The sequence below is a fragment of the Brassica napus genome, chromosome C1, assembly GCF_020379485.1.
Source record: "Brassica napus cultivar Da-Ae chromosome C1, Da-Ae, whole genome shotgun sequence".
Lineage (NCBI taxonomy): Eukaryota > Viridiplantae > Streptophyta > Magnoliopsida > Brassicales > Brassicaceae > Brassica > Brassica napus.
In genome coordinates, this window is record NC_063444.1 from 41,824,519 (window position 1) to 41,840,385 (window position 15,867).

General features: G+C 40.7%; 3 protein-coding genes across 3 annotated transcripts; 1 reads left to right on the plus strand and 2 right to left on the minus strand.

The window, feature by feature from the left end:
• The first annotated feature begins 913 nt into the window (after nt 1-913).
• Nucleotides 914-2,855, plus strand: LOC125580268 (F-box protein At1g11270-like). The gene is made up of 3 exons (XM_048744556.1): nt 914-1,100; nt 1,220-1,258; nt 1,756-2,855. Exons 1-3 carry the CDS (start codon nt 1,071-1,073, stop codon nt 2,821-2,823), a joined length of 1,137 nt encoding a protein of 378 aa, XP_048600513.1. The 5' UTR covers nt 914-1,070; the 3' UTR covers nt 2,824-2,855.
• Nucleotides 2,856-3,012: 157 nt separating this feature from the next.
• On the minus strand, nt 3,013-3,791 carry LOC125580269. The gene is made up of 2 exons (XM_048744557.1): nt 3,459-3,791; nt 3,013-3,365 (listed from the first exon to the last, which is right to left on the minus strand). The coding sequence occupies exons 1-2, from the start codon at nt 3,789-3,791 to the stop codon at nt 3,237-3,239; spliced, it is 462 nt and encodes a 153-aa protein (XP_048600514.1). The 3' UTR covers nt 3,013-3,236.
• Nucleotides 3,792-4,232: 441 nt separating this feature from the next.
• On the minus strand, nt 4,233-4,858 carry LOC125580270 (non-specific lipid-transfer protein 2-like). Its single transcript, XM_048744558.1, has one exon. The coding sequence runs from the start codon at nt 4,841-4,843 to the stop codon at nt 4,472-4,474; it is 372 nt and encodes a 123-aa protein (XP_048600515.1). The 5' UTR covers nt 4,844-4,858; the 3' UTR covers nt 4,233-4,471.
• Between the last annotated feature and the right edge of the window lie 11,009 nt (nt 4,859-15,867).

Here is a 15,867-nt window from a genome sequence, read left to right on the forward strand (position 1 = left end):
CTCAGAAAGAACAAACATCACAAAGACCACATCAGATCAAATCCAACCAAAGGCCTCAGCAAAAGCTCCTTCTAAACAAGTCGCCAACCCAAACAAACTCCAGCATGCTTACACCTCTAAACCTCCTTCACCCCCCGAAGCATAAACTGAGATACAAGCTCGAAAACCACCAAAGGACGCCTGAAGGGCGCTTGACCAGGATCAATGGAAGAATTAAAAACCCACATCAGAGCCAGCTATAACCTGCAACTGCACACCTGAAAACAGTTTCGACCCTAGAGAAGCAATCCAAGAAATCCACAAAGTGATTACTAAACTTGATATCCAATCGAACAACCCAGACCAACCTAGGACTGAAGACTAAAACACAACACAAGCAAGACATCCTTGGAGTGGCCACAAACAGGAGGATCTCAGACACAAACTTGACAGCTAAACTTCACCGGCCCTGGAACCAGATCGACAAACTCACCATCGACGCACAGAAACCGTCAAGCCTAACGTCCGCTCCAACCCAAGCTATAGAGCCACAGATCCGATACCAGACCATCGATTATCCTCCAAGCCCAGATCTGAAGCCACGAACCACCGGATGTCAAAACACAGAGAGAAAGACCGAAGACATATAAACAGAGACGACACGGGACCGGCCCCGGTGGCGGTGAGAATCACCGACCACCGGAGCAGCAGATCGATTAACGCAAGAGTTCCTCTCTTTAGGGTTCAGCGGAAGGGGTTGTTTACTGTTTAGGTTTAGCTACTTGCATTTAAACAATGTTTTTAAAAAGGAATAAAGATGAGTAGACAAAAATATAAAAAAAATTTGAAAATAAAATGCAAATATTCCTTATATTAAAAAAAAAAAATGACAAAGCAAAATTAAGATAAGATGGGCTCAAAGCCCGTACAAAATCCAAAATGAGAGAAGAGAGATAGAGAATAAATAAGAAAGAGGCAGAAGTAAGAAAAAAAAAAAAACCTCAGATTGTGATCTCTGTATCTCTCCGGACAGCAGCCATACGATACAAAAACATTGTTTGGAAAAGAGCCACCACCGATTCTGGAAAGGCATGAAGAGGAGTAAGCAATCATTGGCCGAGGTACTATTATATTATTATGATTATTTAATTAGTTTTTGATATATATAATATATCCTGGGATCTGAATTTGATGCGATGAAATTGGATTTATTCGTGACACGACGAGTCTTCCTTTGTAGAACCTAGACACAAGCTTGTGGAAATTGCTACCCCACGATGTGGTAGAGCCCTGTTATTGAACGCGCTAGTCGGGCGGTCGGGTTGGACCTAGCGCCTAAAGAGAAAATCGGAGATTAATCGGAAATTATGCGGGGCGGAATTTTTAGATGGTTTCCTGTGTTATAAAACATGTTAATCTTTAATTGTGTGTAACATTAATACATTTTCATGTTTAAGATTATATAAAACACACAAATAGAATATATAAACTTAATATAGTGTATTTTTCATCAAAATTATGAATATAAATGATATTTATAAAATTTTAGATCAAATAAAAATTAAAAATATTATTAAAAATAAAATAAAAAAATAAAAAAAAATAAAAAATAGATTAGGCGGCCGCCTAGGCGGCTAGGCGGTCATTTAGGCGGCTAGGCGGTCATTTAGGCGGTCTAGGCGGAAAAAATCAGATATCCGATTTTTTAAACCGATTTGACATAAATCGGGGCGGAATAGTGACGCGTAGCGCCTAGGCGGCCGATTTTTAGAACAGGGGGTAGAGGTGATCCTGGAGTGTGTGCCGGTGAAGCCTCTGTTGAGATTCAGATGTGTATCGAAGAAGTGGAAACTGACAATCGATTCCCCAGGTTTCAAGGAACGACAATTGATGCGTCGCAGGCAATTACGTGGTCCCGATGTCCTCATCATGAGTCTCTCCTATGATCGACCTGTGCGACGCGAAGGTCGTGGTCGAAAAGTTGTGTTGAGTGCAGCATCAGCATCAAGAAGAAGACTAGGTTGGAACGTGAGTTACACGTGCGGCATGTTCTGCGCTGGTAGTTGTGACGGTCTAGTATGCGTCTACTGTCTCTACGTAGACAGTATCGTGGGCAATCCCGCCACTGGATGGCATAGGAGTTTTCCTCTTTCCAACTATCAAGGCCTCCTCATTCAGAGGTTCAAGAGAGAGGGTTCTGACTTCCCATGGCCTAGCCTTGGATTCGGTAGAGATAAGTTAAGTGGCACTTTCAAGCCTGTTTGGTTGTATAATTCATCCGGGTTTGTACTAGGAGGAGCAGACAAGGCTGTTGTTACCTATTGTGAAGTTTTCGATTTTAGCACCAACGCTTGGAGGTACGTTGTCCCTGCTTCTCCTTATCCCATCAATGCTTACCATAAACCCGTCCATTTAGATGGCTCCCTTTATTGGTTAACCGAGTCTGAACCACCCTTGCTACTATCTTTTGATCTTCACACCGAGACTTTCCAAGTCATCTGTAAAGCCCCTTTTGCCGACCCTCGCCACATCACCATGTGCGTCCTCCATAACCGCTTGTGCTTGTCTGAGCAAAAACACCTCACCCAAGTAATATGGTCGTTCGATTCTTCCGACAAGACATGGAACACACTGTGTTCCTTTGATCTCAACCCAACTGGCGACTTCGCCGCCCCCCTGTTACCAATTGCAATTCTGGACAAGGGTCAGTTATTGCTTCAAGGTCGTGCTTCCATGGACCCACTGGTCATACATGATCTCCATTACAGATCTTATGATTTACTCTGCACACCTAAATCACCCTCTGGTTCTGTTTATTATTTCGAGAGTTTATTCTCTGCTTAATTTCTCTTTAATTTAAACTTATCCAGCTCACATCAGCTATGATTCGTTACATTCAGTCCTAGACTAGTTTGTTATATAGTGGACCCACCTACAACCACATCTCCTGTCTTGCTTTCTTAGACTAATGACAGAAGCTTTTGGTTTACAAATTCACATTAATGGAAGCAAGCGAGAGACATGTATTACTACTACTGCTACCAAATAAAATATATATCATATAGAAACGTTTCATACAAGCAGTAACTTGAAAATAAAAGTTTCTGGATTTCACATATGAATCCAATAACAATTTCTTATTTATTTTTCCCCACTGTAAAGACATAGATTTTACCACTTACTAACATACTCCCATAACCTTTTACTATTATTAATACCCATAACCCATTACTATTCAAATCAGGTATCTTCATTCTTCATTCTTCAGCATCAGAATCATCATCACCAGTAACATCATCAGTATCAGGAACAATGAAAAAACCCCTTCTCAGTAGAAAAACAAGCCTCCTGAACCACTTATCCACCTCCACTTTTCTACCAGAAATCTGAAATAAATAAATAAAAAAAATCACCACAATATATACCCTTAAGTAACACACAAAACAAAACGTCTCCAATCATTTAAAACTGTTATTTACCTTGACAACTGTGTCACCGTTGTCTTTCTTGAACATCTCTGCTCCATGTACAATTTCCCACAACTTCAAATCTCGACTTTGTTCTTTCACGATCAACCTAATCTCGTGTTCAAACCGAGTTGAAGTTCTGAAACCTTCATAAAGTTGCATGACTTTGTCGGTAGATGGAGACGAAGGGCCAAAAACTTCGGTGGCAGAGACTCTATATAACCTTCCTTCCGGGAGAGTACTCACATGAGTAATGGTAGTAGCTGCGGCTGTTTCCACTACTTCATCGATGAAGCTGTGATCTTGAGACGGTGGACATATGATTAAGAACTCAATCAGTTCCATCTTCCTCTCATTTTCAATAAAGAACTCTCCTTCAACTCCATCATTATATTGTAGACATCAATCTTTTTTTCATTCTTGATATCTTGCTGCAGGCTTGTAGAAGCAGGTCTGAGTTTTGGAGAGCAAGGCCACTCGTGCACCTCCTCATACGGTGTGTACGTATTGGTCAGGAGCTTCATACGCCTCCTCACTAAATAATAATTTTTTTAAAAAATGCGGAAATTAGGGATCAATTCCATTTCATTATAGATAAGAGTATGAGATAGTGCTAAAGAATTGTTTACTTGATTTACCTTTACGAGCCATTGGTGCAAAAGGATATTTATTATAAACTCCCTTAGAACAAAGCTTTTCATGGAATTTCGCTCCACTTGAAAGATGTATCGCACATTCCAAGGTTTTGGTGGACAAGTTCGGTCTCCAAACAGTGATTCTTCTATGTTTATGAAATATATATTTTATATCATAGTCTCAGTTATTACATCATCATACTTATAACACCTCTACACTGATCAAAAACCAGAATAAGACAGCGAACAAAAGTTGAAATAAGATGCATACAAGCATCATCAGTTCATCACACATTATTATTCTCAAGGATAACACTGCTTAATGATCATAATTAACATCCTTAAACACAAACCAAAAGTAGGATTCAAACACACACATATATATAGTTTTCAACACCTTGGGATGGGAAGCTTGCAGCGGTTAGAGACTTTACGAGCGTTGGGAGAGCTGACAAAGCGACGGAGGCTACGGTTTCTCATGTACCCACAGAGGCATGGCTTCTGCTCCTTCAACTTCGCGCAGCACAACGCTGAAGGTTGAGAAGACGACGTTATTGCCGATGCACATGGGCTTAGCTGCATTGGCGAGCACGTCACCGCTTCTGCCGCCGGTACTATAATCACAAGGAGAATCGCCGCAAAGGCGAAAATGGAAACCCATGAGGCCTTGATCATTTCCATGTTTCTTCTTCTTCTTATGTTTGGTTTCAGCGAGAGTTTATGGAAGTGTGTTCTGGTGTTTGTGGTTTTTGATTTGTGCATCTCTTTTCTATTTATAGCGAGGGAAAGTGAATTAAAGTTTTTTTTTTTTACACTGTTCTATTTTATTATAGTATTTTATAATTTGAAATTAAATAATATGGATTGAACATAATTTTCAAACATATTAGTCTATTAGTGCACTTGCATATAGTGCGAAGCCGTCTTATCGTTTTAGTTATTTATTTATTTATTTTTTTTTGGCATCAAGGAAATTTTCAATAGAATCATTCTGGTTCTTCGTGGCGAGTTTCTAGAGCAGGCAAGAAGAGAACCAGGAAGTTTACAACCGCGAAGCAGTGCGCACGTGAACGTCCTCCTTTAGCCAAGGCGTCCGCACGGATGTTACAAGAACGCGGTAAAAAAGTTAAAACAACACTCTGAAACTTAGAGAGCAAGTATTTAATTTCATCCAACTCTGTTGTTAGCGCCGGCCATACTTCATCTCTGTTCACCAGGTTCATCAATGTTGACAGTCTAAAGCGAAATTGATATCGTCGAGACCTCTAGCTCGAGCTTCTTTCATTGCCCAAATGATACCCTCCGCTTCAGCATGTATAGGTGACTGAGCCCTGTGAGTGCAAATCTGTCCTTGAAGGATCTCTTCCTCCACCTCCAAAATTACAAAACCCATCCCCATCCATTCATCACTCGCTGCCCACGAGCCATCTACTTGGCAAGTGTACCGACGATCCGTTCTAGTATGTGACGGCGGTAGGGATTGGTGTCTTTGTATTGAAGGTTCGCCCTCTTCTGTTACCTCGTCTCCTAGCTGTGCTACTTTCCATGTTTCAGCTTCTTGTTGCGCCAGTTGAAGGGTATCAAGGGGAGAAATATCTTTTGCATTGAAGCACTTCTCGTTCCTTGCCTTCCACACATAACAAATCAGCCAAGGAAACATTGAGAAGCCATTCTCTCTTTCTGCTGTGGCCACCTGTTGCAGTAGATATTCAAAATTCGCATATAGGGAAGTACACGGGAAAAGCCCCAGAGGTGTTGGAATCGGCAAGAGAATCCAGCATTGAAAGGCAGGTGGGCATTCAAACAGTATATGTTTTGTATTCTCGATCTCAGCTCCACATCGTTGACATGTAGTATCTGTCCCACAATGCCTTTCGACCAGCTTACTTGCCGAAGACACATAGCCCGAAAGGACTTGCCAAAGGAAGTGTTTGATCTTTCTTGCCGTCTTTAGTTTCCACACTTGTTTCTTCAAAGGTGTTATGCTTGGTTTGACTAACAGGTTAAAGCTCGGGTATCTCCTATGTTCGACTGCAACATCGTATCCTGATCTAACCGTGTAGTGTCCGGACTTCGTGTGTTTCCAGCAATACCCATTTGTTCTCCCTGTTTTACTTATCTTGATTGCCAAGATTCGCGGTATGTCCTCTGCATGAATCACCTCTGAGATGAAGTCTTCATCCCATTCTTTTGTTTCGAAGTTTATAAGGTGATGGACTCATAGCTCTGTGTCAACAACCGCATGTACACTTTTTTCCGGCCTTGCTACTTCTCCGGGGATCCAAGCATCTTCCCACACTTTAGTTTCTGCCCCTGTCCCAATTGTTTTTCATAAGTTGTCTTCAAGAACCTGTTTTTCCGCCATCAAGCTTCTCCATCCATACGACGGAGACGAGGCCTTACCCGTTCGCAGAGGGTTCGAGTGACGATAATATCTGCCTTTGAGGACACGTGCCAGTAGAGAATTCGGGAACACCAACAAGCGCCACACCTGTTTCGCCAACAAGGCCATGTTAAAATCTCTGAAGTCCCTAAAGCCTAAGCCTCCTTTCTCCAGGGGAACACATATTTTATCCCAGGCGATCCAGTGGATCCCACGATTGTTATCTCTTGTACTCCACCAGAATCTCGCCACTGCGGCGGAAAGCTTCTTACATACTCCTTAGGGAACGAGATAACATGCCATGACAAAGGAGGGGAACGCTTGTGCCACCGATTTAATTTGAACCTGTTTCCCTCTTCGTGATAACAGCTTCCCGGACCAGTTATTGATCCTTCCATTCATTCTTTCTTGGACAAACGCGAACACTTGAGTCTTTGAGCCACATTTCTTTTCTGGCATGCCTAGATACATTCCCATGCCCCCTTCTTTCATAATCCCTAGTGATCTTTTCAGATCAAGTTTTGAGGACGTTACGATCTGAGAACCGAACATAACTGAAGATTTGGATTTATTCAGTTGTTGTCCTGAGGCTTTACCGTAGACGTCGATTATTCGCATCAGTTCCTCGCATTGAGGTACGTCTGCTCTACAGAAGAACAAACTATCGTCCGCGAATAAGAGATGTGAGATCGGGGGCATTCTCGTGCAATCTTAATGCCGGTTAAGGTTGTTGTAGCTTCAGCATTCTTTATATGTGAGATCAAAACTTCGGTGCAGAGGATTAATAGGAAGGGCGAGAGCGGGTCTCCTTGCTCTAGTCCTCGCGAGGGTATGATATTCCCTTTTGCTTCCCCATTTATCAGTACTTGATACGATACTGATGTTATACATTTCATGACTCTCGCGACCCATTGCTGCTCGAATCCTAGTTTCAGAAGTAAGGCCTCCATGAAACTCTATTCCACTCTATCGTAAGCTTTACTCATGTCTGTTTCAATAGCTACGTATTTTCCTTTACAGCTGGGATTCGTTTGGAGGGCGTGAAACATCTCTTGCGCAACCAAGATATTATCTGTAATCAGCCTTTTTGCCACAAAAGCTGATTGGGTCTCGGAAATCAGTTCTGGAAGGATACGTTTCAATCTCGTGGATATAATTTTCGAGATGATCTTGTATCCTACATTGCACAAGCTGATCGGTCTGAACTCTGCCATGGTTGCCGGCCTGTCTGTCTTTGGAATGAGACAGATGTTTGTCTGATTTAGGCGTTCATATAGTTCTCCTTTCTCGAAGAAGGTCTGGACCATGCTGCATACATCTTGTCCAATTTTGTTCCAAAAGCGTTGATAGAAGAGACTCGTCATCCCATCTGGGCCTGGTGCTTTCTCAGGGTTTATAGCAAAAGTCACTTCCTTTATCTCCTCATCTTGAGGGATTCTTAAGAGTTGCTGATTCATATCATTGCTAACTGTCGCGGTAACATACAGGAGTGAATCTTGGATATTAGTCGGGTTAGACGATGAGAAGAGTTGGTGGAAGTATTCCGTCGCCACCATCTCAATGCCCTCCTCGGATTCTACCCACTGGCCCATCGAATCTTTTAGCCGTGTAATCCAGTTACGATCTCAGCGTTGTTTCGTCTTGGCATGGAAATATTTAGTATTCCTGTCTCCTGCTCGTAACCAGAGTGCTCGGCTTTTTTGTTTCCAATAGAGCTCTTCATCTCGATAGGCAGCACATAGCTTCCATTTAAGTTCCAGCTCTTCCTCGCTTGATATATTTTCATTTGCCTGCACCCTATCCAGTTCCTTCTTGAGCTTTTCGATGAGCTTTGCGTTATTTGTGACGTTGCTCCTCTTCCACCGGGAGATAGCTTTTTGGCTCTCCTTGATCTTTTCACACAAGGAAACGTCTATGTCGAGATTTGCTGCATCCCAGGCTTCCTGAACCGCTTGATTAAAGCCAGCTTTTTTTATCCACCGTCTATCAAATTTAAAGCCCTTTCTGTGCCGAATTCTCTCTCGACTGGAATCTCGCAAGTATGGGTCTATGGTCAGAACCCCATCGCATCAAATACTCCACATACGTGTGGGAAAATAGTTGGTGCCAATCTTCATTTCTAACTGCACGGTCAAGACGGCATTGTACTCTTCCTGCTCTCGTTCGACCTGCCCAGGAAAGAGAGTTACAAAAAAAGGAAAATCAATCATACCACAACATGTCAACATATTTTTGAAAGGTAGGAAAGATGCATCAAATCTCTTTCGTCCTCCTTTCTTTTCGCCATTGTTTGTAATCTCGTTGAAATCTCCCATGATCAGCCAAGCTCCTGATCTGTTCATACTCATCCTCATTAGACGTTCCCAAACGTTCTCACGGCATTCTATCACTGGATATCCATACAAAAAGTGATATACACCTTTTGTCCTTCTATCTTTGCCTCAACATCTATCATACGATTATCGGAAAAACCAATATCGACCTCAGCATCATTCATATAAAATAAAGCCAGTACACCGCTCCTACCAACAGGATCTACGGTGAACAAATTATCATAACCAAATTCAAACTTAAAATCTTGCATAAAAGAAAAATTGTTTTTTGTTTCCGAAAGAAAAATAAAATTAGGATGAAAGCAGCGGTGCAACTACCATAAGTGTTGCTTGGTCAGGTAGGCTCCTGCCCCCTGATAGTTCCAGGCGATTGCACTCATATCTGAGTACTGGGTGGTTTCTGGGACCCCACCGAACCTGATACAACAGTAGATTTTCGACCTTTAGCAGCCGAAAGATACACCTCAAAATGAGGGATTGACATCGGGTCTGAGACTTTCAACGAGCTAAGCCATCCATGTCTGACCAGTTTGCCTTTCGGTGAGGCTCGTCCTCTGATAGTCAGTTTCTTCGACGCAGCAGCACCTTTTGTGTCTGGGCTCCGAGTTCCCCGACGTTTGTTGATGCTTATCGGTGGCATCATGTCCTTCTGGGCCTTCTTGCTTAGTTCCTGCTCTTTACTGGCTGCGGGACGCGGTTTCTTTGTCGTTGTCTTCTCCTTTTCTTTCTCCTTTCCAACATCTCTCACGGCTTTGTCCTCTTCCTATTGTGGTAGGTTGGACTGCTTTTCACACTCCTGCATCTCTGGTATCACTGTATTCTCCTCCAATTCTTCATCTAGCAGATCATCATCATTCAACATGTCCTCATCCATATCGAAGTCAACGCTGGCATATTGATCTGCCATCTGGTTAATCTCCTCCTTGGTTAAGAGATCAGTCTCCTGTTCTGCTGGGTTCTTTCCCGTAAATCCTATCTTGAGCCTCTCACTCATCAGGATCTGATTATCGCGCTTCTCAGCCTGCTCTGGAGAACTAGGCGTTGGTGTCTTTTGAACCGCCAGGCCCTTCTCTTGAGATTGAGTAGACTGCATACTTTGTGCTGTGTTCACCTGAGTCACAGGGATCTCCTTTGGTAATGGCTCTTTGGTCTTAAAAGTCCCACTCACTCCACCATCAGAAGCCCCATTACCTTCCTTATCACCTGAGTTCCTTGCAACGGCTTTCCCTTTGATTCTTTGTCTTCTATCCTCTTCTGATTCACGCTCCATCTCTTGTTCATTGTTTTGTTCATTGTCATCTCGGTGCTGTTCCTCCCGACTCCTTGTAGCTACACGAACTGGTTGCCATTCCAGTCTTGGCTCATAGCTTGAGTATTGCCCAGTTCTTCGCCTTGAAGGGTCACTTCTCTAAAGCCGGTGTGGTTTTGAGATGGTTCTTTGAGAATCAGGCGATCGGTTTGAGCGTGCTGGAGGGTCGGGGCATCTCCATTCCTTAGATCTTTCTTGGACTCGGTTCTGTTTCTGAGGAATGGAGCCCTTTACTCTCCAACTGGAGGATGAAGCAGAGTCCCTGTATCGGCCTTGTTTGATGGGGGTCTATGTGGTTCTCTTAATATATCTAGAGTCTGCGCGGAGGTCTTTCTGATAAGGATGATATCTCTCCCGATCTTGGGGAACTTTTGCAACAGGACTGTGATCGAGTCTATTCCAGACAGTTCTCGTAAGGCTTTCTCTTTTACCTGAGATTCTAAAGCATAGGTCATCATGGTCAGTGTTCTGTTTTTGCTCTGTTTTGAAACGGTCACTTCTATGCATGTGAGGGTCCAAAGGTTTCCTGTCTAAGTCATAGGCGCGAGAAATCATTGATTGGGATTCAATCTTCACGTGGGTCACGAAACCTCTAATCGGAGCAGAGAAGGCTTCTCTAGCAGCCAGCTCCTCCTTCTCTTTTTGTTTAAGTCGAGCAATTTTGTTCGATTCTCTCTGTTCTGGTGAGAGCTCAGGGCAAGTACCTTCTACATGCGAGATTCTCTTGCAAGTGTAGCAGTAGCGGTGGAGTTCCTTATAGTTCAGGGTTACGTTAATCACGTCCCCATTTGCATACCCAGCCTTCCATTTAAATTACAGAGGTTCATCAACGTTTATCTGAACTCTGGCCCTTATATTCTCGACCTCAACAGAATCCACCTCTCCTAGGGCCAGTCCAATACTCCTATAGGATTCATCTTTCTTGTAATGCGTCGGTACACCAGTGATCGTGACCCACAGGAGCATAAAGTTTGGGTAGTCTACTTCGATTGTTGGGGTCCAACATTCCAGCAAGAAGCTCCATTTATTGAAATGGCAAGGGCGATGAAGGAGAGCTTTTTGTAGATCCTCCTCTCTATCAAAGTCGAACTGGAACTTGTTGTTTCCAAGATTAATTCCACGGACCTGACCTTCAACGTCCCAAATCTTACGCTTCGGCATGTGTTTTAGCAGTGCATCCACGCTTCTTCCATCTTGATGGAACATTCTTCCCACCAAAGAGAGTTTATATTTCTCCACAAGATCCGTGTAGTCAAACTCAGGAACTTTGATGATTTCCTCGTCGTCTCTTAAACTTCGTCGAGCGTGATGTGAGGTTCGAGTTTGGTGAGAGCTTTCCGCCCTAGAACGATTATTCCTTTCACGGTACATCTTGTCCGCTGAGATCTCTGTGAACATCCTAATAGAGGGGAATAAGATTTCTCTGAAAACGTGGCTTTTGATTTGCTTTGGAGAGCACGGAATCGGTGAAAGATTGTCAAAAGTTGTAAAAAGAAAAGAACACTGCAAGGGGCAGGAGAGAAACAGGAAGAAAGGAGTGTGGTGTAGTCTCCCTCTCTCCTGTAACCGCCGGAGAACGCTAGATCCGACACCTTTGACGAGGTGATCTCAGATCTGAAGTCGCCTCAAAATCGCCAAAACCCTAGGAAAAGCCTGATTAAAGCTGCGTTTTAATTGGAATTATCATTTTAGTTAATTAGCATTGGAATAACATAATTTATAGCCTAATATATAGTTTCTATTGTCAAATGGTTGATCAAAAACTTCAATCTTTTGTGTATTAAGAACTCTCGCCAGTCATTCGACTTAAGAAACACATTAAAGAATAAAGAGTGATGGCTAAAAATGGGGAAACGTATTCAAATATTGCGATACTATGATCATTTTTGTTGTGTGTGTTTTAGACATTTATTCGTTGTATTAGTGCCTGAGTTATCTATCTGTTCTTTTCATTTATAAGTGGAAACGTAGCATTGATGTCAAAAGAAAAAGTGGAAACCTAGCACTACAAAGTGGGAAAATGCATTTAGAAACTTATAAATCATAAAATCAAACACATATAAAATTTTGAACTATACATCTCTTACTTTATCTCTATATTTTGATTGTCGACCAAAGGAAGAACAAGTGACTGATAAGACTAAATATATCAGTATTTTCACTATCAAAACATATAGTAAATACAAAAAGGTGGGATCAAAGTGTGAAGGAAGACGGGAGGCGAAAAAGAATTTCGGTGATAGTACTCGTCGTCCCAATATTTGACGTCGTCTCCTTTAACGTCATTATTACTTCTATTAATCTCACATACACTGTGATAGTAACAATATATGATGGAAAATTGCATTCGTATATGTATATAAACATAACCAATTCAATATATTAACAACAACAACAATCAATTAATTTGTCCATGTGAAAATGATGAATTGAGAAGAAGCGTGCGTTTGGGGATACGTGTGAATAATCTTTGCCACAATCACTCATTGAACAATTCGTCTTTTGGCGCAAGTGTAGTAAATTAATGAGCATGCCCTGTTCTTTTTAGTGTAGCACTATAATGGAAAAATTAGTTGTTTCATATTCTCTGGTAAGTAGATTTTGTAGACTTAAAAGTTTAACATTCGTTGGAACTTCTTTTTAATGTAGCATGAAAAAAAAAAGAAGCAAAGATTGGAATGTGTTTATCAAACGGTTGATCGGTTTGCTTAGTACTGTTATTCAGTTTTTTTTAATAGAGTATAGATAAAAGAGCTCATATATCATAATCCAGAAACACTTCTGGAAGGAAAAGGAATGTTTGGTGTGTAGATGGTCGGGAAAACGGCTTATTCATACCTGAACTAGGGGCCACTGAGAAAATACATACTCAACTTCTAGTGCATGCCAAAACATACATTGATTAATCAAAAATTTGAAATTCATGCCTGAACTAGGGATCGTTGAAATACATACCCCAACTCCTATTGCATGCTAAAACATACCTTAACTAATAATGTTTTTGAAATTTATGTTCAATCTTTAGAAATCAACGCTAATCCCAATTTTAACTTAAACTATATTAATTAATTGTTAACGACTAACTAAGATACTTAGTTGGCTAATGAGTTAGGGCCTAATCGAAAATCAAATTGGAATGGGTCACATCTGATAATAGTTGGGTCGGAACCTTAAAACAATGGACCACTATCTCTACGACATCGTTTGTTCTGTATTTTGTCTTTTCACTCTGCCTTGTCGGGATCCTTCACTTTGTCGCAGAAGAAGAAAGAAAGAAGAGAAGATAAAATCACAGAACAAACAACATCGTATTGATAATGACCCATTGTTTTAGGGCTTCGGCCCAGCTATTATCAGATTTGACCCATTTTAATTTGATTTTCGATTGTGCCCAATTATTATTAATCTGACTCATTAACCAACTAAGTATCCTAGTCATCGTTGTTAACAATTAATTAACAGAGTTTAAGTCAAAATTGTAATTAGCGTTGACTTCTACAGACTAGGCATAAATTTCAATTTTTTTAATTAGTTAAGGTATGTTTTGGCATGCAATAGGAGTTGGAGTATGTATTTTTTTATCAACCTCTAATTCTGGCGTGAATTTCAAATTTTTAATTAGTTAAAGTATGTTTTGACATGAAGTAAAAGTTGAGGTATGTATTTTCTCATCAACCCTTAATCCAGGCATGAATAAGCCATTTTCCCGTAGATGGTCCGTAAAATGTGTTCGTTCACACACTGGTTGTTGAAGTTGTAGCTCATGCAAACATGTGTCTTCTACTTTGAAGTTTGATGTTGTTATTTTTCATTATTTATGCTTATTATTTGTTGACGTCAAAATCCCATATATATATATTTATATTTCTTTTAATGCTGAAAAAATTCATTGAGCCTTGATAGGCAAAAAGTTTAGGATTAGAAAACTTGTAAACAAAAAGATACCACAATAGCTGCTAAAACGAACTCGAAGAAGCTTCATAGATTATGCAAGAGAGTTGAAACGATACACTGGCACCAGATGTTGATGAAGACATTGGTTCTTGTTCAATAAATACGTTAACCATCGCGTCCGTAGACAACTTCCGAGATTATCATCTGTTCCAGGCTCCAAGCCAACCCGGACCATATATTTATGTTTAGGGGCTCTTTGTTTCACCATTTGCCATCTCCATCCAAATGATTCATTTGTATGATCTATTGAAATGATCCATTCAGATTTTTGTGATTGTTTGTTTGTCCATCTACATAGCTCATCTAGATGAATCATCTAAATGGATTTTATGTTTGTTTTTTTATTTTCATTCCCATTCAAATGAGTTTAGTAAAGAAATTACCAAAATATCCTTGTGTTGATTTAATCATATGTTTAATATTAATTTTAACTATATTACATTTAATTATTTAGTTTAATATATTTACATTAGAATTATTTCAAAATTAACGAGTTTTTTTTTGCGGTTTGGGCGGGATAACAAGTTTTTTCGGTTTTAGCGAGAAAACACATTTTTTATGTTTTGGCGGAAAACAAGATTTTTCGGTTCTGGCGGGAAAACGATATTTTCCGGTTTTGGCAGGAAAAAACAATTTTTGGGTTTTGGCGAGAAAACAAATTTTTGCGGTTTTGACGGGAAAACACGTTTTTTTGCGAGAAAACACGTTTTTGCGGTTTTGGAGGGAACCACGTTTTTACGATTTTGGCGGAAAAACGCATTTTTGCGATTTTGACGGGAAAGCGCGTTTTTGTGGTTTTGACGGGAAAGCGCGTTTTTGCGGTTTTGGCTGAAAAACACGTTTTTGGCGGGAAAACACGTTTTTGGCGGGAAAACACATTTTTGCGTTTTTGGAGGAAACACACATTTTTGCGGTTTTGGCAGAAAAACGCTTTTTTGCGGTTTTGGCAGAAAAATGCGTTTTTGCGGTTTTGGCGGAAACACGTTTTTTGCGGTTTTGGCGGGGAAAACGCGTTTTTGCGGTTTTGGCGGGAAAACGCGTTTTTGCGGTTTTGGCGAGAAAACGCGTTTTTTGCGGTTTTGGCGGGAAAACGCGTTTTGCGGTTTTGGCGGGAAAACGCGTTTTTGCGGTTTTGGCGAGAAAACGCGTTTTTGGTGGGAACACATTTTACGGTTTTCGCGGGAAAACGAGATTTTTCGGTTTTGGCGGGAAAATACAAATTTTCGGTTTTGGCGAGAAAACACGTTTTTTGGTTTTGGCGAGAAATCACGTTTTTTGCAATTTTGGCGGGAAAACACGGTTTGCGACTTTGGCGGGAAAACGTGTTTTTTTGTGTTTTGACGGAAAAATGTATTTTGGGGGTGTTGGCGTGAAAACATTTTTTGTGATTTTGGCATGAAAACATGTTTTCAGTTTTTGCGGAAAAACACGTTTTTGCAATTTTGACGTGAAAACATTTTTTTTTGCAATTTTATCGGGAAAATGCGTTTTGGGGTTTTGGCGTGAAAAAATAGTTTTTAGTACGGGAAAAAGTGTTTTTGTAGTTTTATCAGTTTTTCGTTTGTGTCAAAAATGATATTATGTTTAGGTTTGTAATTTGTGAATTACATTAGGGATATAATAGACATTATACAATTTTGAATGAACCATCTCCATTCAAATGATCCAAATTGGTTCAGCTGAATGAACTTTATAATTAAACCTAAATTTTCAAAAGTCATCCGGATGATTCATCTGAATGAGTTGCGCTTTTAGTGACTAAACAAACAAAATTCTCATTTTCATCCAGATGGCTCATCCAGATAGA